At 45.4% G+C, this 22,239-nt stretch overlaps 3 protein-coding genes across 3 annotated transcripts; 1 reads left to right on the forward strand and 2 right to left on the reverse strand.

Moving 5' to 3' along the window:
- Positions 1 to 3,287: 3,287 nt before the first annotated feature.
- STPG3 (sperm-tail PG-rich repeat containing 3) lies at positions 3,288 to 8,598 on the reverse strand. The gene is made up of 7 exons (XM_027848209.1): positions 8,486 to 8,598; positions 7,858 to 8,054; positions 7,449 to 7,583; positions 4,841 to 4,929; positions 4,375 to 4,486; positions 4,109 to 4,228; positions 3,288 to 3,621 (listed from the first exon to the last, which is right to left on the reverse strand). Exons 1-7 carry the CDS (start codon positions 8,596 to 8,598, stop codon positions 3,488 to 3,490), a joined length of 900 nt encoding a protein of 299 aa, XP_027704010.1. The 3' UTR covers positions 3,288 to 3,487.
- A 4,911-nt stretch (positions 8,599 to 13,509) lies between these two features.
- Positions 13,510 to 19,298, forward strand: FAM166A (family with sequence similarity 166 member A). The gene is made up of 7 exons (XM_027849247.1): positions 13,510 to 13,565; positions 14,164 to 14,378; positions 14,471 to 14,739; positions 14,931 to 15,057; positions 16,310 to 16,404; positions 18,030 to 18,147; positions 19,117 to 19,298. Exons 1-7 carry the CDS (start codon positions 13,510 to 13,512, stop codon positions 19,203 to 19,205), a joined length of 969 nt encoding a protein of 322 aa, XP_027705048.1. The 3' UTR covers positions 19,206 to 19,298.
- On the reverse strand, positions 19,196 to 22,193 carry TUBB4B (tubulin beta 4B class IVb). Its single transcript, XM_027849232.1, has 4 exons — positions 22,063 to 22,193; positions 21,494 to 21,602; positions 21,255 to 21,365; positions 19,196 to 20,427 (listed from the first exon to the last, which is right to left on the reverse strand). The coding sequence occupies exons 1-4, from the start codon at positions 22,117 to 22,119 to the stop codon at positions 19,367 to 19,369; spliced, it is 1,338 nt and encodes a 445-aa protein (XP_027705033.1). The 5' UTR covers positions 22,120 to 22,193; the 3' UTR covers positions 19,196 to 19,366.
- Positions 22,194 to 22,239: the final 46 nt, after the last annotated feature.

Raw genomic sequence — 22,239 nt, forward strand, 5'->3', positions numbered from 1 at the left:
GGGAGAATCAGATAAAAGCACTTCTCCAAGTGGATCACATGGATTCATGCTAAGTCTGAGCTGACCTCAGAGCACAAAGGAGGAACTGAGTTGGAACTAGGAAAAGAATGGGGATCTAGTCCATAAAACTAGGAAAGCCACTGTCCAGGAGGCTTAGGCCTGGAAAGAGGCCCTAGAAGATTTCCTGGGTACAGATCAGGCCAGGTTCCCAGCTTCCAGAGTCAGGAAAGTCCATAGAGTCCTATATCCACCTGGGACCTGCATCTGGCCCCAACTCATGCTACCCCCCAACTGCCATTGCCCACAGGTGGCTCCTGCAGGTCTTGGCAGAGCACTCCACATATGAGGACCTGTGTCATACCACAGCCTACAGTTAGTCTGGGAGCACAGTCCTGCAAGACACCCAAGCTAGGAACCACACACTGCCTCTGGATTACTCATTTTCTGCCAGCTGGCCCAGCCATACCAAAGAGCTGTGGAAATAGAGGCTACTTTCCAGGCCTGCTGAGTCAAGCTAGGTTGTTGGTCCCCTAAAGGATTAGAGTTACCCTTGGGACCTCAGGACCCATCTTGCAGGCCTGGGAGAGTTGAAATAGGACAGTAGAGCTATGACATCTGGAAACAGTTAAGCATCTCAGGCTGAGGTAAGGCATAAGGTATTCTGGCTTGGCCTTGGAGAAGAGGGTTTTGGTGAACTCCTCAAAGATACCCTGGAATGATGCCTTAAGGCAGCCTTCTGAGAGAAATAAGGGCATGCATAGAGCCTGGACATGGAGCTATGGGATTCAGAGTCTGCCCAGGCCAAAAGGAGAGTCACAAACTAGGTAACATCCAGAGGAAGGGAACCCTAATGGGAGGAAACCTGATGCCATGAAGACTGGGGATAGTTAGGGAGTTCATGCATTCAAGTCTCTGAAAGATTGTCATGTAGAATTGGGATTCACTTGGATCTGCTTAGTCTTCAGAGGGCAAAACTTAAAAGAGAAAATCAAAGCAAATTTCAGCTCAATATGAAGAAAAACGACTTAGGAATTAGAGAGAGGCAAAAGAGGAATGGACTGCTTCCAGGTTTCCCATTACTGAAAGTCTTCAGGTGACCACTCACTGGGGATATTGTAGAGGGGAGTCCTACTTCATGCATGGGGATTGGACTAGGTGACCTTTGATGGACTAGATGATCTTTCCCACAATAAGATTGGATGATCTTATAAGAGTTCTATAGCGCAGTAGAGCCAATCAAAAGACAGAATATCCTCTTAAAACAGTGTTGTAGGGAGATGGGATCACTCTTTTATAATAACTCTAGGAGGACCCCTTGGGCCCAGGCACATGCCTGATGGAAAGAATGTTGGATTTAGAGTCTGATAACCTGAGTTCAAATCCCAATTCTTTGACTTTTATGTAACTGAAATCACAACCTCTCTGAGCTTCAGATTCCTCTTTGGTAAAATGATTGAACTACATGGTCTCTCTGGGTTCCTTCCAGCTCAAAATCTATGATGCAACGGTCACTATAATCACCACTGATATATCAAGGGATGCACATAACCCCAAATCCAGAATTTAGAACCCCTGACAGGTTCCCTATCTCCTCTATGGATGATGCAACTGGTTCCCATTCACCCTTTCAGCTGATATGTATAGAATGCATTGTCGCGGTTTCACTGAGGATGACTTGTTCAAAACAAAATGGAAAAGATTATTTTATGTTTAAAGTTTATCAGCTTTCTCCATAAACTTTCATTTGATGTAATTTCTTCCAAAGATTTCCACTTTGACTTTTTTTCCCTTGGAACATGAAGGTGATGGTCACAGTCCCTGCAGGCACCATGCAGGAAATCAAAGTGGTTCCAGAGCACATTCCTTATCATCCTGGGAATTGAGAAGGGGCTGATGCAGCCCACTCTGGGATGGAACACGTCCATAGATGAGGCAAGCTTTCACAGGATTGCTGTCTGGCTCTCCCGAACCTTTTCATAATTGGCCAATTATGCTTCTCTCACCTACCCAACACCAGCAGAAGTCAGAGCACTCCTGCTCCCAAGCACACAGCAGCACCCCCAGCTAAGGGCAGGCAGGGTCAGACAGGATGATAGGGACAAGAGACCAGACTACCAAGGGAACACAACAAGACAGCAGAACCAGGATTTGTAGGGACTATGGATCCCCTTGTCCACAGAACAAGCCCCCAAAGAGCCCTATGGGCTTGGACCAACCCCAACAACTCCCTGTAAGAAATCTGGACTGTGTTGGCAAAGAACAAAGCTTCCACCCAACACTCCCATCTCCCCAAACCCTTGCTCTCTCCTATGCCAGGCAGGCCTGCTGCCTTTTGGGTCTATTTCAGAGCCTTTGTAGATAGGGCAGGATCTCATAATGCCTGAGGGGGAGTTTAGGAGTGAAGGGTGTGTGCTTTACTCAATACTGAACACAAACAGTATGCCAACAACTTACACACACTAACTTTACACATGCATATGCACACAGTTCAGAACTTCTACCAACAAACTCCCTCATCCTGAGGCCCCCCCCCTTACTTTGAGCAAACCCAAGGCCCAGTCATCTACCCCAGCACCCCCAGGGATTTTGAGATTACTCTAAGTCAATCCAACCCAAAAGCAATACCCAAGGATGCCCAGAGGCAGGGACCAAACTGATTGACTACCCTCCCCCCACACACACTTGTCTCCTGAATTAGAAGGGCCCCATATCACATGAGGAGAGAGAGAGAATGGTTTCTTAAAGATACACGATCTAGTATCTCCAACTGGAGAACATGCAGGCCTTAGCCTTGGCCTAATCTAGCTCACATAAAGAAAGCAGCTTCCAGTGTGGAACGTGACTGCCAGCTTCAGCTGTAGCCTGCCTACTCCCCCTTCATGTCATCTCTTCTTGGCTCTAGGGAGGATGTCTTGGGACAGAGTTGCCCAACTTTGCTCTTCAGTGAGGGTCTGGAGCCCTGAAAGCCTGCTGACCTCAGCATTAGAAACAGATCATGGCTAGAGTAAGACAGACAGAGAAATGGATACAGAATGATATAGCAAGAGAGCAAAAAGAGAGAAGAGGGAGAAGGTGGAAGTGGCACCCAGTACTTTGTGCTGTCATGCGTTATCCTGCATTTGTAAATGTGTGGGTCTTGCTCATAATACTCAGCGTATTATTGTGTACTCTTTCCTTATTCTGAATGTTCTGTGTCAATCTGTGTGTGGAGTGGGAGCCATGAATGCAATAGAGAGAGTCTAGGAAAAAACAAACTGTATAACTATATAACAAGAGAGGCAAGAACTGGGCTGGGGATAGGGCTGGGGCTTGGAGACAGAGGCCTCTGGTTCCAGAAGACAGGAAGGAACCCCGGGGAGATTTGTGACCTCTGGGTTCCATCAAATGGCCCAGGGCCTTGAGAGTCTCAAGTTCTAATGTATATAGCACAGGCCACTGGGGGATCCAGGTTCAAAAGAGTGACTTGACTGCCCTAGGGTTCCAGGCTCTAGAGGGTGCAGAAGGGCCCGGTCTCATGCCGCTTAGGCCTGCGTTCTCCCTGGATGAGGACTCCAGGGGTTGACGGGAATCGGGAGTTGTAGGAATCTTCGACATAATATGCAGCTGGCCCTGGGGTATGAGCTATAAAGTGGAGGAGAGATGATGCCAGAATTCCATCTCCCCACCTGGAATCTGGCCACCCTCTGATTAGTCCTGGAGACCTTCTTTCCACATTCTCAGGTCCCAGAGATCTCCATTCCTCTACTTTGGTCTCCAGAAATCCTAATTCTTTCCAAGTCTCTATCTTCCTTGTGAGTCTCAGAGACTCTTTTCTTGGCTCAGAGACCCCAGTCTTCCCACTAGAACCCTAAAGACCCATTCCCAATCTCCTATTTCTGCCCCAGAAACCCTCTCCATTTGGTCTTCAGAGATCTTCCCATCCCCCTTCATTGGCCCCCAAAGATTCCAATTCTCAGTTTCTTTTCTTAGCTTCTAAAGCTCTCCTCCCCTTCTCATTCCCAAATACTTCATTACTCACTTAACCCTTAAGACCCTCCCCAGACCACTGGTTCCCCGAAGACCCTCCTTCTCACCCTAGAGACTATATATTGCATACCCTTCTCCTTACCAGGACTGATCCAACTGTTGAGAGCCTGGGCCCGGCTCATAGAGAAGGCAGGAGATCGAGGTCCCTTAAGCTGAAAGCCTGGGATAACATTGTAGGTGTTTGGGCTGGGCCCAGTTTCCCCTGTGGTATTGGAAGTCTAATGAGTGTCTTGGAGGCAACAGCATTAAGTTACATGTAGATCCCATTTCCCCATACCACTACCACCCCAGACCAAAATGACTGTGGGTATTGTATGGGGCCCTGGGACAGCATGGGGCTACACTTACTGGTCTTGTTAACCACTCTCCTGTGGCCAAAGGTGAAGGCAGGAAAGCTGGGCCAGCAGGGCTGCTGGGGCCCCAGATTGCAGGGCTGTGTGTAGTGGAATGGAGATGGCCACTGCAGGAGTGATCAGACAGGGTACAAAGGGTCAGCAGAATGGGTGCTGGTGCTGGAGCTGTGCACATAGAAGCCTGAGCTCCTGCACCACCACCCTTCCCTCTACCTGCCTTATTCCTGCACAAGGGAACCCTGAGGCCCCAGGGAGCATCCTACACTGTTGGGCCCACACACACACTGCCAAGAATCCCTCTAGTCTCCTGTTTGAGAACTAGGCCAAGACGTGGGGGAGTAAGTCCATCAATCTTAGTACAGAGCCATGGGACAAAGCAAAGGCCTGGAGGCAGGGTCAGGGTAGGTACAGCCAGGGGTCTTGGGGGCCAGGCGTGAGGGGACAAAAAAAATAATGTGTACCTGCTTCTCCCTGAGGAAATCTGCCTTCTGTGTGAAAGGGCTTTCACTCTGGAACCAGGCGGTTTGCCATGCCCTGCGACCACCACCATCTGCAGGGCATGTTGGGAGTCAAGAAGATGTCAGTGAAGGAAAAGAGGATGGGAGTGTGGGCAGAAGTCCTGGGGAGGGGGCAGAGAGGAGGCTGGTAACCAGTGCTGGGGGACAAGCCTGAATTTAGAGGGTACCAAACGGGGGCCCTCTGAGGGCAGGAAAGTGGTGAAAGGTAAAAGCTGGAGGGCCTAGGGTAAGACTTCCCACATTCCTGGCTCCTCTGGCAGATGTGAATGCTGGTCCTGTAGTATTTGAGATTTATCTCCCTTTTCCTTAGGGCCACCACCCTGGGTGCTCAACCAAGCTGAGACCAGGAAAGGTTACAGGGCAGGAAAAGGGACAATTTAAACCTCTGAAAAGGGAAAGATATAGATACCTGCGAACAGATAGGGATGGGAGAGGGCATAGGGAGTTGCCCGCCCCAAGCCGAGGACTCCATGGGACCTTAACTGTCACCATGTGGGGCCTGGGCCCAGTTGCCCCATGACCTCCTCAGAGGAGGTCCAACTCAGGGGAGAAGCCAGGACTAGAGAACTTTGAGAGGGGGAGGAAGTGAGGGGGCATCCTGTTGGTATTAGTGGGTGATCACCATAATCTCCTACCCAGTAGGTTTCCCCAAAGAGCAAGGAGTGAGGGCTGTACCTATAGGTTGGGAGAGGGAGAGAACCACAAATGGGCTAGAACGATGCCTTTCTATCACCCCCCCACACACACATTCCCCTTCATACACACACACAAACACACACATACGTACATATAACATGGGTTTGAAGGGAAACATATGTAAGTGTGGGGATTGGCACGACTCCCCCTCACATCTCCTTGGTCTAAGTTGTTTTGGAGTAAGTTCCTGCTTCCTCCCACTCCCACTTCCCACCAACTTTCACATCTCAGAAGATTCTGTTCTTGCCACCTTCCTGCCCAGGGCTAGAGACCTCACTCATGTGCCCAGGATTCTGTCATGGGCAGAGATGGTGGTGATGGAGGGGATAAGAACACCTCCTCTTCCTACTCCCACTGTTCTGGGGCCCTTGGATAGAGCAAATATTAGCTAGTATCATGTTCAAGCAAAATTGGTTGAAATAGGAAATTTCTGTAGTTTCTTTCCTGGAGTTCACAGTCAAATATCTAAAAAAAGTAATCTCCCCTTGTTGCTTCCATCTTTTTTCCTCCTACTCACTCCTTGCAATCTGGTCTCCAACCTCACCCACCACTCCAAATGAAACTATTCTTTCCAAGGCTACCAATGAACAAGAGTTAGCATTTTCCTCAGTCCTCATCCTTCTTGACATCTCTGCAATTTTTGACAGTGTTGACCACCATTCTCACTCTAACTAACCTCCAGATGTTCCCCACTGCTCTTTCCTGCCTCTCCTCTAACCTAGCTGACCACTCTTTCACAGTCTCATCTACTTTCTAAGCATGGATATAAGCCCAAGGTTCTGCCCTTCTCCCTACATATCTGCTCCCATAGTTCATATCAATCTTTGCAGATTATTCTCAGATGAATATATTTGATCCTAATCTCTCCCCTGAGCTAGTCTAGTCCCATAATTCCACAATGGTCCATAGGTGTATCAAATTTTACATATTCAAAAGTAGAACTTAGCCTCCATACAGGTTAAGCTAGTTTCATAACCTTGGTGCCATCTTCCTTCTATTCCTCAATCTCTTTCACATTACCAATCCAATCAGTTGCCAAGTCCTGTTGATTCTACATTGGTAATATCCCCTGAATCACTCCCCTTGTCTCTACTCCCATGGTCACTAAACTAGTGTAAGTTCTCATCCACTCTTGTTTGGATTGTAGCAGTTTCTTCATTGAACTCCTGGCTTCTAGTCTTTCCCCTCTCCTACCGGCTGCCAAATAACCTTCCCAAAGCACCCATCTTGCTGTGTCATTCTACAGCTGAACAACCAACCTTCGGAGGTTCTAATAGGAACCTCTAAAACACAAACTCATTACAAGTTTGTCATTTTAAAGCCCTTCACATTATGTGGCTCCAGCTCATTTTGCTAAGTTTATTGTACATTATAATCTCACTGTCCCAGCCATACTGCACTGCCTACTCTACGTGGTATTCCATCTCCCACCTCTGGGCCTATGTACGGTTATTCCCTGGGCCTGGGATGCAGTTGCTTCTCACCACCTCTTCGAAGGACCTCTAGCTTCCTCAGAGGCTCACTTATGTACCACCCTATGGGAAACCTTTCTTGAAGTCAGGGACTTGTTCATTGTATCTTTACAGTGGCCCGTAAAGTGCCCTTGTACAAACAGGAACTCAAGAGCAACTTATTTGATTGGATTGGAAGTTACCAGATATTCACAGGGGATGAGTTCCTTTCCTCCTCCCTTACCCACTGTCAGTTGTCTACCCTACTCTTCTCCAGCTGAGGGCACAACTTCTTTGCCTCTTTCCTACAGGTGCAAAAGGTTCAGGGGTGAGAGCAAATCTTGAGATGGGTGAATTGCTCAGGAGGGGACAATGTTCCCTGGGAATAGGTAGGGGGGCCATACCCCGAGTGGGTGTCTTGCAGCTAATGCTGTAGTGGGGATGTGGTGAAGACTCCCGGATGCTCACATCAGGTGCAGGGTACTGGGTTGGCCCTGGAATACCCATGTCTATCAGGATCGGGGGTCGTCTTTCTAAACCTAGGCACAAGAGATGGAACTGAGTTTCTCAGTAGCACCTCCCCCATCCCTTTCCAATATGTGGTGTGTATATGTGTGTATATGAGTGTAGTGTGTGTGTGTGTGTGTGTGTGTGTGTTTGTATTTTTCTCCTTGTAGCTACCTTCCTTCCAATTCCACCTCTGAGTTAATGGATGGACTGTTCAGACCAGACACTCTGGGCCCCCTACATAGTCAGAATTGAACTAGTTTTCAGACCTGGAGGTAGGGCTACCATTCATTCCTCCTATCTCACCTCCATTCCAGATGGCTCTGGATGTACTGAATTCTTTTACATTCTTGACCCAGAAAAGTTGTGGTTCCTGCATCAGGTTGGTTCCCCCCAGAGGGAGTTTTTGAAGATCTTGGGGTGCTGAATGCTTCATAGATTCCCACCTTTCTATATATTGGGGGTGCATGGGTAGGACTGGATAGTTCCCAGATAACTTCTTCCTGTCCAAGGGACAGAATAGATAATGCACAGCATAGAACTTCAACATCCATAACTATGCCAGTCTCTTTCCTTCTGAGTTGCAGTCCCCTAGCCCACCCCTCACCTGGGGACCATCACTTCCTGACCCTATTCCAGCCTTAACCATAAATCTCTTGAAATGGCCTATAAATGTGCAGTATTAATATTAATCCTATCATTACCTCTATCCTCTTTCCAACTCCGACCATATTTTATTCTAGTTTCTATACCCAACCATTTCTTATTTCATCCCCATTTTCCCTCATCCTCATCTGAATCCCATATGATCCCAATTTTATTTCCATCACATTTCTTTTCTTAAACCTACTTTTTCTCAATCCCCCTTTGACCTTTGATTCCTCACCACCTTCCTAATGGCCCTCAATCTTCTCCCAAATCTGGGGCCAATTACCGGCTGCTGAGAGGTGCTGACTGCCTTGTCTGTATACCACCATGGGTCCAGTGTTGGCCTCCATTCATATAAAAATTTGCCAAAAACTTCACAGCCTTCTGGTCAAAATTCATCTTTTTCCGATCTAAATATTTTGTCCTCTGTGTTGGTTAGTCTGGATTTTCCCCAGGCCAGACATCATGATCACATCACAAGGACCCTCTTGTTGTTACCATGGTGAAGAATGGGGGAAGGGTGTTCTCCTGATTCTAGAGGGAATGAGATGGAGAGGAAGGTTGATATTCAGAGACTTGGGTGTGGATGTGGGGACAGAGCTGAACAATCCAAATCACAGACTAGCCTTCTCACTAAGGTTTTTCCAACTCGGTAGTACAATACTTCATAGGATTCCAAAATTGCCTAAAGGGCTATAGCCCACTTCCTGGGCTCATGATCCTATGGACAGCGGTGAAGAAGGTCCTCATAATGAGTTCTCACCTCTTCCTGGTGCCAGTATTCTTCATCAATTTTTTTCTCTCCTTTTATGTTGCTTTCTTGTTCACTCACTTCCCTTTTTCTGCAGCCCTGGATTCTTAACTCCCCAAACTCCGTGGCTCACAGTAGAAATTCTAGGTCAGGGTCAACACCCTTTCTCTCCAGAGGAATGTGTGCCCAGGAAGGTCCCTGGAAAACTTGAGGACTCAGTAGACTAGGTAATTGGAAAAGAGGAGAAAGAAGAGTAAAAAGGAAGAGAGGCCCTTGGGGGGGGGGTTCCACCAGGCAGCACCCTTAGTGCCCTTGGTGACACCCCAATGTAGCCCAGTCTAAAGGTCTATTACATGTTTCTAATTCTCTTTTGTCCTTTATGACATATAGAACTTTCATTAGCTGAAGACCGTCTCAACCAATATATTTCACTGGTTCAGAGATTGTCCCTGAATGAATGACTCCTCTTTCTCTTTTACCCTTCTTCCTAGCGTATACACACCAGGCTTCCCTTTAGAAAGGAAACATACCTCATTGGCATCACCAACCAGGCAGGCCCTGAAGAATCTCCTACAAGCAATAATTCACTCAATGTTCTACAAAGTGGGGGAGGGGCAGGGGAAACTCAGGGAACTTAGGGGGCTTAAAGAGACTGAGGAACTGAATATCTACTGCTGAATGTACATGGCTACCCTATGGGGGAAGATAGGAAAATAAGAAATGGTCTTCTGCCTGTTGGGGGCTCAAAGTGTAAGTACAGCATCATAGAATTTACAGATACATGGGCCAGTCCCATTGTCTTACAGATGAGGAAACTAAAGTTTAGAGAAGTGACTTGCCCAAAGTCATTAATATAAGTATCAGAGTTTGTGTCCATGATCTGTAAATCTAGTGCTCTTGCAATAATAATAGCAAAATTTTTGCCAAGACCACGATGTGAAATATAAAGCAATATAAGATACTATGCTATATATAGTAAGTGGTGGTGTAGAGAAATTCCAGAGAAATTCCGAAAAGCGAGAGTATAAGAATGGAGTAGAACAGTCAAAGGAAGGCTTCTTGTTTTTTTTTATTTTTTATTTTTTTTATTAATAAATTTATTTATTTTTAGTTTTCAACATTTACTTCCACAAGATTTTGAGTTCCAAATTTTCACCCCATCTCACCCCTCCCCCCACCCCAAGATGTCATGCATTCTGAATAACCCCTTAGTCTGCCTTCCCTTCTATCTCTCCCCCCTTCTCTTATCCCCTTCCCCTTCTATTTTCCTATAGGGTAGGATAGATTTCTGTACCTCATTTCCTGTATTTCTTATTTCCCAGTTGCATGTGAAAACATTTTTTTTTAAATATGTTTTTTTAAAACTTTGGGTTCCAAATTTTCTCCCTTCCTCCCTCCCCACCCACCTTCATTGAAAAGGCAAGCAACTCAATATAGGTTATACATGTGCAGTTACGCAAAACACTTCCATAGTAGACATGCTGTGAAAAACTAACTCTATTTGCCTTAATCCTATCCTGCCTTCCCCCATTTATTCTATTCTTTCTTTTGACCCTGTCCCTCCTCGGAAGTATTTGCTTCTGATTACACCCTTTCCCAGTCTGCCATCCTCTCTATCACCCCCCTACTCTCTTGTCCCCCTTTCCCCCTATTTTCCTGTAGGGTAAGACAGATTTCCATATCCAATTGAGTGTGTATGTTATTCCCTCCTTAAGTCAAATCCTATGAGAATAAGATTCACTCATTCCCTCTCACCTTCCCCCGTTTCCTCTCCACTGTAAGAGCCTTTTCTTTTCTGTTTTTTTTTTGTGAGATAATTTACTCTGTTCTTACCTCTCCCTTTCTCCTTCTCCTAGTATAATCCTCTCTCACCCCTTAATTTTATTCTCCAGATATGACCCCTTCATCTTTAACTCACCCTGTGCCCTCTATCTATCTATCTATCTATCTATCTATATACATACATATAATTTTTTCCCTCCAACTACCCTAATACTGACAAAGGTCTCATGAGTTACAAATATCATCTTTCCATACAGGAATGTAAACAGTTCAACCTTAATAAGCCTCTTATGATTTCTGTTTCCTGTTTACCTCTTCATGTTCCACTTGAGTCTTGTATTTGAAAGTCAAATTTTCTATTCAGCTCTGGTCTTTTCATCAAGAATGCTTGAAAGTCCTCTATTTCACTGAATGACCATTTTTTCCCCTGAAGGATTATACTCAGTTTTGCTGGGTAGGTGATTCTTGGTTGCAGTCCTATCTCCTTTGCCCTCTGGAATATTATGTTCCATGCCCTGTAGTCCCTTAATGTAGAAGCTGCTAAATCTTGTGTTATCCTGATTGTGTTTCAATAATATTTGAATTGTTTCTTTCTAGCTGCTTGCAATATTTTCTCCTTGACCTGGGAACTCTGGAATTTGGCTACAATATTCCTAGGAGTTTTCCTTTGGGGATCTCTTTCAGGAGGAGATTGGTGGATTCTTTCAATTTCTATTTTGCCCTCTGGTTCTAAAATATCAGGGCAGTTTCAAAGGAAGGCTTCTTGGAAGACGAATGAAAGACGTGTTATGGCAGATCCTTGACCACACAACCTAAATCATTGATTTCTGGGTAGAAGTAGATGTCATCTAACAAGGTAGTACAAATTTCCCACTAGTCAAAGGCCTTGAGTTTGAGGTAGGAACTGTAGTAACTGACCAAGCAAGATGGGGTACATCAGGTCAGGGTAGGGGTTCTTCTATCATTCACCCCCCCACCAAAGCTACAATAAGATTTGTGATTCCCTAGCTCTGGTGCAAGGAAAAATAAAAATCAAGTTTTGAGTTTTCAGGTGGCCATGGAAAACCAGGGACTAAGACTAAGGTAGAGGGGCCTCAGGAGGCATAAAGGCTAAACCAGTACACAGGAGGTCCAGGTCCTGAGTATCTGGGGTAGGAGAAAGGGAACATCAGGTTTTCAGAGGTTATTTCTTTTTTTTAACTTCTATTTGCCTCTTTATTTTTTTTAAATTTTTGTATTAATTTATGATTTATCAACAATCACTTCCATAAGCTTTTGAGTTTAAAATTTTTCTCCCCCTCCCTCCCCACCTCCCTCCCTAAGATGGCTTGCAATCTGACATAGGCTATACATATACATTCCTATTAAACATATTTTCACATTAGTGATGTTGTAAGGAAGAATTAGAACCAATAGAAGGAACCACAAGAAAGAGAAAACAAAACAGAAGAAGAAAAAAAAGCAAATAGTATGCTTCGATCTGCATTCAAACTCCATAGTTCTTTCTTTGGATACGGATAGCATTTCCTATCATGAGACCTTTGGAGATGTCTTAGATCCTTGCATTGCTAAGAAGGGCTAAGTCTATCAACGTTAGTCATCTCACAACGTGGCTGTTACTGTGTACAACGTTCTCCTGGTTCTGCTCACTTCATTCAGCATCAGTCCATGCAAGTCTTTCCAGGTTTTTCTGAAGTCTGCCTGCTCATCATTTCTTATAGCACAATAGTATTCCATTACATTCATATACCATAACTTGTTCAGTCATTCCCCAATTGATGGGCATCCTCTCAATTTCCAATTCTTTGCCACCACAAAAAGAGCTGCTATAAGAACTCACTATTTGACAAAAACTGCTGGGAAAACTGGAAAAAAGTATGGCAGAAACTAAGCATAAACCAAAATCTCACACCATATACCAAAATAAAGTCAGAATGGGTTCATAATTTAGATATAAAGGTTGATACTGTAAGCAAACTGGGACAGCAAGGAATAGTTTACCTATCAGATTTATGGAGAACAGAATAATTCATGAGCAAACAGGAGACAGAGAACATTACAAAAAGCGAAATGGATAACTTTGATTACATTAAATTGAAAAGTTTTGCACAAACAAAGCCAATGCAACCAAGATTAGAAGGAAAGTAGAAAATTGGAAAATAATTTTTACAACCAGTATCTCTGATAAGGGCCTCATTTCTAAAATATATAGAGAATTAAGTCAAATTTATAAGAATACAAGTCATTCACCAATTGATAAAATAGTCAAAGGATATGAGTAGGCAGTTTTCAGATGAAGAAATTAAAGCCATCTATAGTCATATGAAAAAATGCTCTAAATCACTATTGATTAGAGAAATGCAAATCAAAACAACTCTAAGGTACCACATCACGCCTATCAGACTGGCCAACGTGACAAAACAGGAAAATGATAAATGTTGGAGAAGATGTGGGAAAATTGCAACACTAATGCATCATTGGTGGAGTTGTGAAATGATCCAACCATTTTGGAGAGCATTTGGAACTATGCCCAAAGGGCTATAAAAATGTGCATACCCTTTGACCCAGCAATAGCACTTCTAGGGCTGTATCCCAAAGAGATCTTACAAATAGGAAAAGGACCCCACATATACAAAAATATTTATAGCAGCTCAGAGGTTATTTCTGGCCTTGGTACCATCTCTTCACAATGGTCACCCAGGTAACGATCTCCTTTGAGCCGAAGGGTCTGATGTCCTGGTCAGGCAGTACCCAGTTCAGGATCTACTGGGGTTACAATGATAGCAACTAAGAATCACAGCCTTTTCACACCAGAGCCTCACTATATACCTGGGTAAGAACTCTATCATGGCTTATGTTTAAGGACTGGAGTTATGGGCCAGAGGCTCAGGATTTGGAGGTTGGGGGATTGGGGCACCCTGGGCCAGGGAAATGGCTGGTGGGGAATTCTAAGAAGTTCATAAGACTGAGAAGGGGATATGGTTGGGTGGGGGCAGGTCAGGGACTGGGTAATAAGCAAATTAATAGGTAGGGAAACTAGAGTATCATAGGTAGAGGAGAGGTTTGGTTAAGAGGCACTAGGGAAGGTTCTGGTGAGGAAGACCACACATAGTGACTTCACCTTGCCTTCTCTAGAATATCTCCATCTCTTTTCTCTGAATCATAATCCTCTGCAATGTCTTAGAAAGGATGAGTGAGATTCTTGTATTGACTACTGTTCTGTTCTCCCAAATCTGGAACTCATTTCCTATCCCCATTGAGGGGAATTATTTATGTCCAAGGGCTTTTAAATCTGAATTTGTTTCACTCAGGAAAATGTTGGCTATCTACCATCATCATCTTGTCTCGCTAGCCACTGTGACAGTATCTCCCACTGCCTAATCCACCAGGTACCCATCCTCTTTTCTTTGACTGCATCCCTTTATCCCTAGCTATGCCGGCTTCTATCCCCAACTACGATACCAGGTGGGATACACTTATGGCCAGAGCACTGCACAGGTGCTGACAGACCCAACAGTGAATAAGAGCCCATGTTCTGTGTTGGCACCACTCAGCAAACCCAAGTTCATTGAGGATTTTAGCCAAAATAAAATATCCCATGCACAATATATGGATGCGAACCAGCCCTACATCCCCCATTACACAGGTGAGAAACAAAGATACGTACCTCCTTCACTTTTCTGTGTCCTACTGAGGGACTCTTAGCTATTCACATTTTTCACCTCCATGTCTACCCAGGATTCCAGCCCTTCAAGGACTTTGAGGTCCGAGGACACTACCCACCCCTTGGGACGGAGCAACATGGCACTCCTGTGCCAGACAGCAATCAGCACATGCTTTCACCTGGCATAGGCACTGAAACTATGCCCTATCCACCTTACCCACCATGTCCACCAGGCAAGAAGGTCAGTAAACCTGAATTTGGACATCCAGGTTTCCAACTGGCACGTGGAAAGGAAGGGTGGAAAACCTCACCCTCTCTTGACAAGGCTCCTGTATCTCCCCAGGTACACAGAGGGTTCCCTGTCAGTACTCAGTTGAATCCTCCCCCAAGACATCCAAAATGCAGGAGGTTGGGGGGAGGAGGATGGGAAGAGTACCCAAGGGAACTCTAAGAGGGGAATGGGGGAGGAGGTGGAGAATATGGCTGTTCAGCCAGGCTACGGAGGTGACAATAGCTTCACCCTTCTTGTTCTAGTTGTACCACTTCCGAAGAGATGTGTATCCCCCTCTGCCACCCCAGACGGAGACACTAGATGTCGGCAGGTTTGAGAGGCTTCCTAAGCTAGACAAGCCCAACCTGATCCAGCACAAAGCCATCTCGGGTGGGTGGCCAGAGCCCAGAAGTCATGACTGGGTTCCAGTCCTGGTTCTGCCAAGGTCTTGCTGAGACTTTTTGGGCAAGTTTCTTCACCTCTCTGGGCCTCAAGTGCGTTACCTGTAAAATGAGGTATTCATTTATCTGATCTTTAAGGTCCTTTCAGAGTCTGATACACTGATTCTAAGCTAGATTTTTTTCTTTCCCTTAGCATTCATTCCTTCAGGGCTTCAGCCTTGCCTCCACACTTAGCCCAGTGCTCCCGTGCCCTATGAGCCTCTGTCATCAGAGGTAAGTATCAAAGGGACACCAGAGGCCCTGGAACAGACCAGATGCATAGGTCCCAAGCTCCTTCTCACACTATAGAGACAGGCAAGATACAAAGTCCAGTCTGTCAGGCTGGTGACACATTACCTTGGCTCCATGGAAACCCAGAGTTCAAAACTATGTCAGCAGATGAAAGGGAGAGATGACTCAAAAAGGAAGATGAAAGTGGTGCTGCAGAGGGCCAAGCCCTGACTGATGGTGATGTGGTGGACATCCTTTCACACCTGTCTACCTGACTGGTTCCTGAGAGTCACAACACTGAACCCGGTTTATTCACCAGACTTTGACAGCTATGAGAGATGCTCAGACCCCTATCAAAATGTACCTTTATCTTCTTGCCCCAAAAGACCAACTGTGTTGTACAGGGAAAGCAACATCTGAACAAAACCTTCCACTCAGGTTTCTCTTGTACACGTCCCTAACATTCTATCAGATAGCACTGAAGCTTATCAACAGTAATACTCTACCCTCCATAGCACTTTGCAGTTTACACATCTTCACATACATTTCCTCCTCACAGCAAGGTGGAAGTACTCTGATCTTATAGTTGAGGAAACTGAGGCTCAGAGAATCTAAATGACTTGCCCAAGGTCATACAGCTAGCAAATGGCAAAGCCAGGACTCAAACCCAAGTCTCCTCTTAGTTGACAAGCAATTGAGGATTTTCTATGTTCGAGGCACTGGGCTAAGTGTTTACAGGTACAAAGGGCTAAAAAAAAAAGTCCTTCTGCTCCTTTGTCCTGCCACACAGGGGAAGTATCAATGGGTCAGGAATTACATGGTAGAGTACAGCTAGTAGGAATCAAATGACACACAGAATTTAAATCCTGCAAGCAGGTTAAAAGGCATCCCAGTAAGTTGCAAAAGTGAGGTTGGGGTTTCCTGCTCAATATTTCCTCGATTAGTGACATTCTCTCATCTGCCCCACATAGGCTACGCTGGATTTGTACCAGGATTCACTTGGGTTACGGGAATGAATTACCGAGATGGTGTCCAGCAGGCCCTGGATGAATTCAATAAAAGCCAGGTAAATTAGATCGATTTGAGAGTCACTTGAGTTTCTTCAGGTAGAGCTACTCTTAGAGGTACTAAGTCTCATTGCACTGTGTCCTACTGGGGCTGCTAGGGTCCTGGGAGCAGCCAGGCAAGACTTCAGCTGAGAACTGAAGGTAATCAAAACACAAAGGAAGGGAGAAATTGTCCAAGCCAACAGCAAACAGTCTTGAAGGGTGACAAGGGACTGCAAGTGCATTTCCCTCTGGACCTTGAACTTCCTGCAGGTCTCTCCATGAGAAGAACATATCAACTCAGTAAAATTTTCCCCCTTTCTTCAGTTCTACTCAATGATGCACCATTGTGGGGGTGCCTTAGAGACTTTCTAAAGCACTGGCTTCAGGAAGCACATGGAATCTCTGGTTTTCTGGGAAAATTAGGAGCTACTTTTAAATGGAATACTAAAAATTCTGCCATTCATCTCGATATTCCCTGCTCTCAATGTGAAGCTAACTCATAGATAAGACAGGAGCTAAAATAACAGGTTTAAGCTGCCTTGGAAGGCCCTAAAAGCAAGGAATAAATTTAAAAGGCCTTGATTTCTCAGCATTCTCTGAGACAGAAAAACTTCCAACTCCTCCCTTTCCCCAATGAGTTTGAACAATATAGGTTTATCTCGAGTTAAAGCATCTTCTGAAGCGCTATTACAGAGGCTGCAAAAACATCAGTCAGGGAGTCACCACGTTGTTGCTTGGCCTCTACGTGTTCCCATAAAGACAACAGGGAGAGGAAAAGCTTTCTAATTGTGAGTCCAGCCAAGACTCCATTCTGGTGGGGAGGAAACTGTTAAGGTGTAGCAGAGAAGTAAAGGGAGTGGAATTGAGGAAAGAGAGCATTAACTTCTAGGACAACCTGGCAAAAATACACTAACTTTACTGTTTCCCTTTCAGGGCTGACTGGTCAAGCATGGCCTATACCAGGTAGACAGGATAGGTGGCTAGGGCACCCAGAAACTGTACAGGGTAACAGTGGTACAAGATTGCATACGGTTCATATCATTGCTCCTTTTCCCCAAGATTTCAATCCCTATGGCGTTTGGTCCCAACAACCCCTGCCTCCCATTATCCCCCTTCCTTTGTCTTCCCAGCTAATTCATTCACCTGACTGGGGAGGACTGACAGCCCCTATTGTCATCTGTACCATTCCCACCATCCTTTTCTAGATGCCAAAGGATTATTGTGCTTCCTAGATGGCACCTGAACAGAAACTCAATTCTTAGAGGCCTTTGCAGCATCTGACACCATCAGGCACCTGGTGCCCACTAACAATGGGGCCTAAGCACCACTCTTGATTGGCCTCCCATTTGGCAGGACAGTGAGATTCCAACCTGATAAACATCAATGAACTGCAGCCAGAATGGGTGAAAACATTCCACAGACTGCCTTTAGTTGAATTTCCTCAGACTGATAGGAATCTGGCACCAACAGGGCCTTGGAGTAAAAAGAAATGGTAATGTCAAGTTATCATTTACACAAAGGCAGGAGACACAATTTACCAAAAGGCAGGGAAGTTAAGCTTAATTAAATGATGGCTTTCTTTAATAGTTATTAATACACAGAAAAACCTCTGTATTTGCAAGTAACAAAGTATATTTTCCAGTTTCTAATAAGAAACCCTGTTTATGCTGTGGGAGAGAGACTACCAAAACAACACTGGCCAGACACCAAAGTTTACCACAGTCAAGGACTGATACCTTTCTACACAGGATTCATACCAAGTATGTAAGTTGTACCTAAAATATTGTGTTTTGAGAAAAATAAGCTATATAGGAACAAGAAACTGACTTGTGCCTATTAGTAGTTTTGAAATATTAAAGGTAACCCTAAAAGGGTAAAGGGAAAATTTGGTCCAGAAACTTCCTAGCATTACCTCCTTTTAAAACCATTCAGTTCTTTATCTATCAGTCCAGCCCCTAGCTCTTTTCCTAGGGGAACAAAACACCTAGTGTGGTGTTTACACTGATCCTCAAAAACCTAGCATGGTCTAAGTTCCCTAGCAGGGACAAGCAGTTTTGCTAATCTGTACACTAAATATCTGACTGGCATACATACACAGTACTATTTTTTAAATATAGGTAACTACTAAAAATTTAGCATTACTCAAGTAGCTTTGTCACTCACAAGTAATTTAATTATCATAGAGACTTGGGCTTATTAGAAAGTAATCCTTGCTTATAACTCAAGTTTGGGAACCACCAAGAAGTTTCTGTCAGCAACAGAGCTACGAGGTAGGTACAACCTTTAGGCAAAAATCCCTCTGGACTTTGCACCCAATAGGTGGCTGCAAATCTACATATGGCTAACAAATGTAGGCCACACTCAAAAAATTCTGTACTCTAGATGTAAACTAAGGCATTGCCTGAAGTATGGGAAAGCCCAAAAGAAAAACTTGGTAAGCTAATTAAGGCCCATGGCGACCTTAAAGTCATATAGCTTGTGTAAATTTTAAAACACGGCTTTTAAAATCTTCAAAGAAATTTAAGCAAGTCTTTTAGGTGCTATTAGCCAAAAGCTTATTTATTCACCACTAATGACCATTTCAGTATCTCCCCTTATAGGAAAGCAGCCATTTTATTAGGCCAACTCCCAGGCAATTAAATCACAGAGCCATAGAAACTCATTTTGTTCTGGGAAACCTGACATTTCACCAATCATCTCTTCAGTCTATATTCTGCTTTTTTTTACAGCTGTGAGACAGACTTATGGCTTAACATTTGGCAGCAGCACTCGCAAAGCTTACCGAAAGGAACAGAAGAGACGACACAATGCACTATGAAAAATGCTTTAATGGTGTTATCTGTACAGCATTTGATGTCAAAGAACAGGAAAACAGCAAGTGCAGAACGCAGCGAGACATGAACATCAGAAAACCAAGTTTGTGAGTGAATAAAAAGAGTTCATACAGCTTTCAACATAATTTACAGATGATGCACAGCTTTACGCCACCTCCTCTTCAGCCTCCTCCTCAAATTCTCCCTCCTCCTCAGCTGTGGCATCCTGATACTGCTGATACTCAGAAACCAAATCATTCATGTTGCTTTCTGCTTCAGTGAATTCCATTTCATCCATGCCCTCTCCAGTATACCAGTGTAAGAAAGCCTTTCTGCGAAACATGGCTGTAAACTGCTCAGAAATGCGCTTAAAGAGCTCTTGGATAGCAGTACTGTTACCAATGAAGGTGGCTGACATTTTCAGGCCCCGGGGTGGGATGTCACAAACGGCCGTTTTCACATTGTTGGGAATCCATTCAACAAAGTAACTGCTGTTCTTGTTTTGAACATTGAGCATTTGCTCATCTACCTCCTTCATGGACATACGGCCTCTGAACACGGCTGCCACTGTAAGATAACGCCCGTGCCTTGGGTCACAAGCAGCCATCATGTTCTTTGCATCAAACATCTGCTGGGTGAGCTCTGGCACAGTTAAAGCACGGTACTGCTGGCTACCACGGCTAGTCAGTGGAGCAAAGCCAGGCATAAAGAAGTGCAGACGGGGAAAGGGGACCATATTCACTGCCAGCTTACGCAAGTCAGCATTAAGCTGCCCTGGGAAACGTAAGCAGGTGGTGACGCCACTCATGGTTGCAGACACCAGGTGGTTCAGGTCACCATACGTGGGAGTGGTCAGTTTCAGGGTTCTGAAACAGATATCATAGAGGGCTTCATTATCAATACAATAGGTTTCATCTGTGTTTTCTACAAGCTGGTGTACTGAGAGGGTTGCATTGTAGGGCTCTACTACAGTGTCCGATACCTTGGGGGAGGGTACAACGCTGAAAGTGTTCATGATTCTGTCTGGGTACTCTTCCCGGATCTTGCTGATTAAAAGAGTACCCATCCCAGACCCAGTCCCACCACCCAGAGAGTGTGTCAGCTGGAAGCCCTGGAGACAGTCACAACTTTCCGCTTCTTTTCTTACAACATCTAATACTGAGTCAACCAGTTCCGCACCTTCTGTGTAATGGCCTTTAGCCCAGTTGTTTCCAGCACCACTCTGGCCTGAAAAAAAGAAATGGTAATCATTCCTTTTGTGATCAATGGCTATTAAGACCATCCTAGAATCTATATCTCTTAATTCCCACCCACCCCTACCTCAAGAAATATCTCAAGTAAATCAGGGTCTCAATTCTTAAGAATTTAAAATTAAAATGAAATAAAATAAAATAAACAAAACTCCGCTTTACATTGTTAAGGTCAAACTTCACTTTAAACAGTAAAAGCAAAAATAAAATATCACACATAATTTGGTGATGAAACAACCACTGATATTAAAATATTAGGATGTCAAATATTAAATCTGACCCCCAAGTTCATGCATTATGGCACAAAGAAACCAGCTTCCTCAGTCCCTTTAATAAGCATCTTAATAAGATACCTACTGATGTAAGAAAGAACCCTTTGACCCTGTGCTTCCCCCAGCCAGAAGTGCCCAAGTCAAAGTGTTGGAGAAACAAGTGACAGACCCAGCTGTCAAACTAATAAGTCATTTCACTGACTCTTAAATTTCTCTCCTGTATAAAATGTACAAATTGATTCTCTTTAAAGTTCTCTCCCAGTTGTAATATTCTATGAATTCTTTAAATGCAAAGAAGGGGGAGTGTGAGGGAGATGAGAGGAAGAGACTGGAGTCATGCTGCTTGTTGCCAGGTACCAGGGGGACCAATGCCAACTCCTCTCCCTCCTTTCTCCCCACATAACCTAAACTCAAGATCAAAAGACAGGGGCTACACCTAGCTGCTCCCCAAAGGGGCTTTGATAGCTCAATTAACTAAGGGAGATAGGGAAGAATGAATGTCTGTTAAGAAAGTGTAATCAAAACTGCTTACCGAAGACAAAGTTGTCTGGCCTGAAAATCTGTCCGAAAGGTCCAGACCGGACAGAGTCCATTGTTCCAGGCTCAAGATCGACCAGAACTGCTCGGGGCACATATTTCCCACCTGGAAATAGAGAAGGCATTAGTCAGAGAGGTGTGATGAGCAAGGCAGCCCAGGGAAAGGGAAAGGCCGGGCCCTTAGCAATCAGGAAGAGGAGGAGGAGGAGGGACCAGAGAGTTTAAACCACGTACCGGTGGCTTCATTGTAGTAGACATTGATCCTCTCCAGCTGCAGGTCGCTGTCCCCATGGTAGGTTCCGGTGGGATCGATACCATGTTCGTCACTGATCACCTCCCAGAACTGGAAGACATTGGCGGGTCGATCAAGCAGAGATAGACCTGAGTCACCGAGGGCGGGCTGGCGGTGCAGCCGGTGCGGCGCAGCGGAGGGCGGAGCCGGCCACGCCCCGGGCGGGCGAGGAGGCCGAGAACTCGTCCAGCTCTTCCCTACCCTTCCTCTTTCCTCTCCTCCGCCCCCGCCCCGCTTTCCCCAAGGGGCCTCACCCAAGGCTGGGCCCGGAAGCTCAAGAAACCAGAGCGGCCCCGGGACCGCGACCCGCTCCCCGCCCCCCCCCCACCCAGCCCTTCCCTCTTCGCATTCACTTCAAGCGGACCCAAAGCGCTGCAGCTTCCCTTCTCCGCAATGCGGAGGTGGCCCAGACCCTCCCGGCGCCATCTTTCCCGGTGCCGCCGCCCTCAGAGATTCCCAGGGCCGGCTCCACTGTCCCGAGAAGCCTCCCACCTGGGCCACGACCGCTCACCTTTGCGCCGATCTGGTTGCCGCACTGCCCGGCTTGGAGGTGCACGATCTCCCTCATGGTAACGGCTGCGGCGACGGAGACGAGCACACAGAAGCGGAAAAAGATCGGGCGCGCAGACTGCTGCAACCGACGTTTGCCGAATTCTTATATAGCCACGAGCACCCGCCTCCTCTCACC

The sequence above is a fragment of the Vombatus ursinus genome, unplaced genomic scaffold, assembly GCF_900497805.2.
Source record: "Vombatus ursinus unplaced genomic scaffold, bare-nosed wombat genome assembly UNPS02000580.1, whole genome shotgun sequence".
Taxonomy (NCBI): Eukaryota; Metazoa; Chordata; class Mammalia; order Diprotodontia; family Vombatidae; genus Vombatus; species Vombatus ursinus.

What these genes read in the sequence shown, in the direction of transcription:
- STPG3 (XM_027848209.1), bottom strand. Translation starts at nt 8,598, where the DNA reads ATGAATTTTGACCAGAAGGCTGTGAAGTTTTTGGCAAATTTTTATATG. An exon ending in TCAGCACCTCTCAGCAGCCG is followed by an intron (nt 8,055 to 8,485) that starts GTAATTGGCCCC and finishes TCCCTTGGACAG; the next exon opens with GAAGAAGTTATCTGGGAACT. An exon ending in CAGAGCCATCTGGAATGGAG is followed by an intron (nt 7,584 to 7,857) that starts GTGAGATAGGAG and finishes TCTTGTGCCTAG; the next exon opens with GTTTAGAAAGACGACCCCCG.
- FAM166A (XM_027849247.1), top strand. Translation starts at nt 13,510, where the DNA reads ATGATAGCAACTAAGAATCACAGCCTTTTCACACCAGAGCCTCACTAT. An exon ending in GAGCCTCACTATATACCTGG is followed by an intron (nt 13,566 to 14,163) that starts GTAAGAACTCTA and finishes CTTTATCCCTAG; the next exon opens with CTATGCCGGCTTCTATCCCC. An exon ending in AGGCTCCTGTATCTCCCCAG is followed by an intron (nt 14,740 to 14,930) that starts GTACACAGAGGG and finishes TTCTTGTTCTAG; the next exon opens with TTGTACCACTTCCGAAGAGA.
- TUBB4B (XM_027849232.1), bottom strand. Translation starts at nt 22,119, where the DNA reads ATGAGGGAGATCGTGCACCTCCAAGCCGGGCAGTGCGGCAACCAGATC. An exon ending in CTACTACAATGAAGCCACCG is followed by an intron (nt 21,366 to 21,493) that starts GTACGTGGTTTA and finishes CTCTATTTCCAG; the next exon opens with GTGGGAAATATGTGCCCCGA. An exon ending in GCCAGACAACTTTGTCTTCG is followed by an intron (nt 20,428 to 21,254) that starts GTAAGCAGTTTT and finishes TCTTTTTTTCAG; the next exon opens with GCCAGAGTGGTGCTGGAAAC.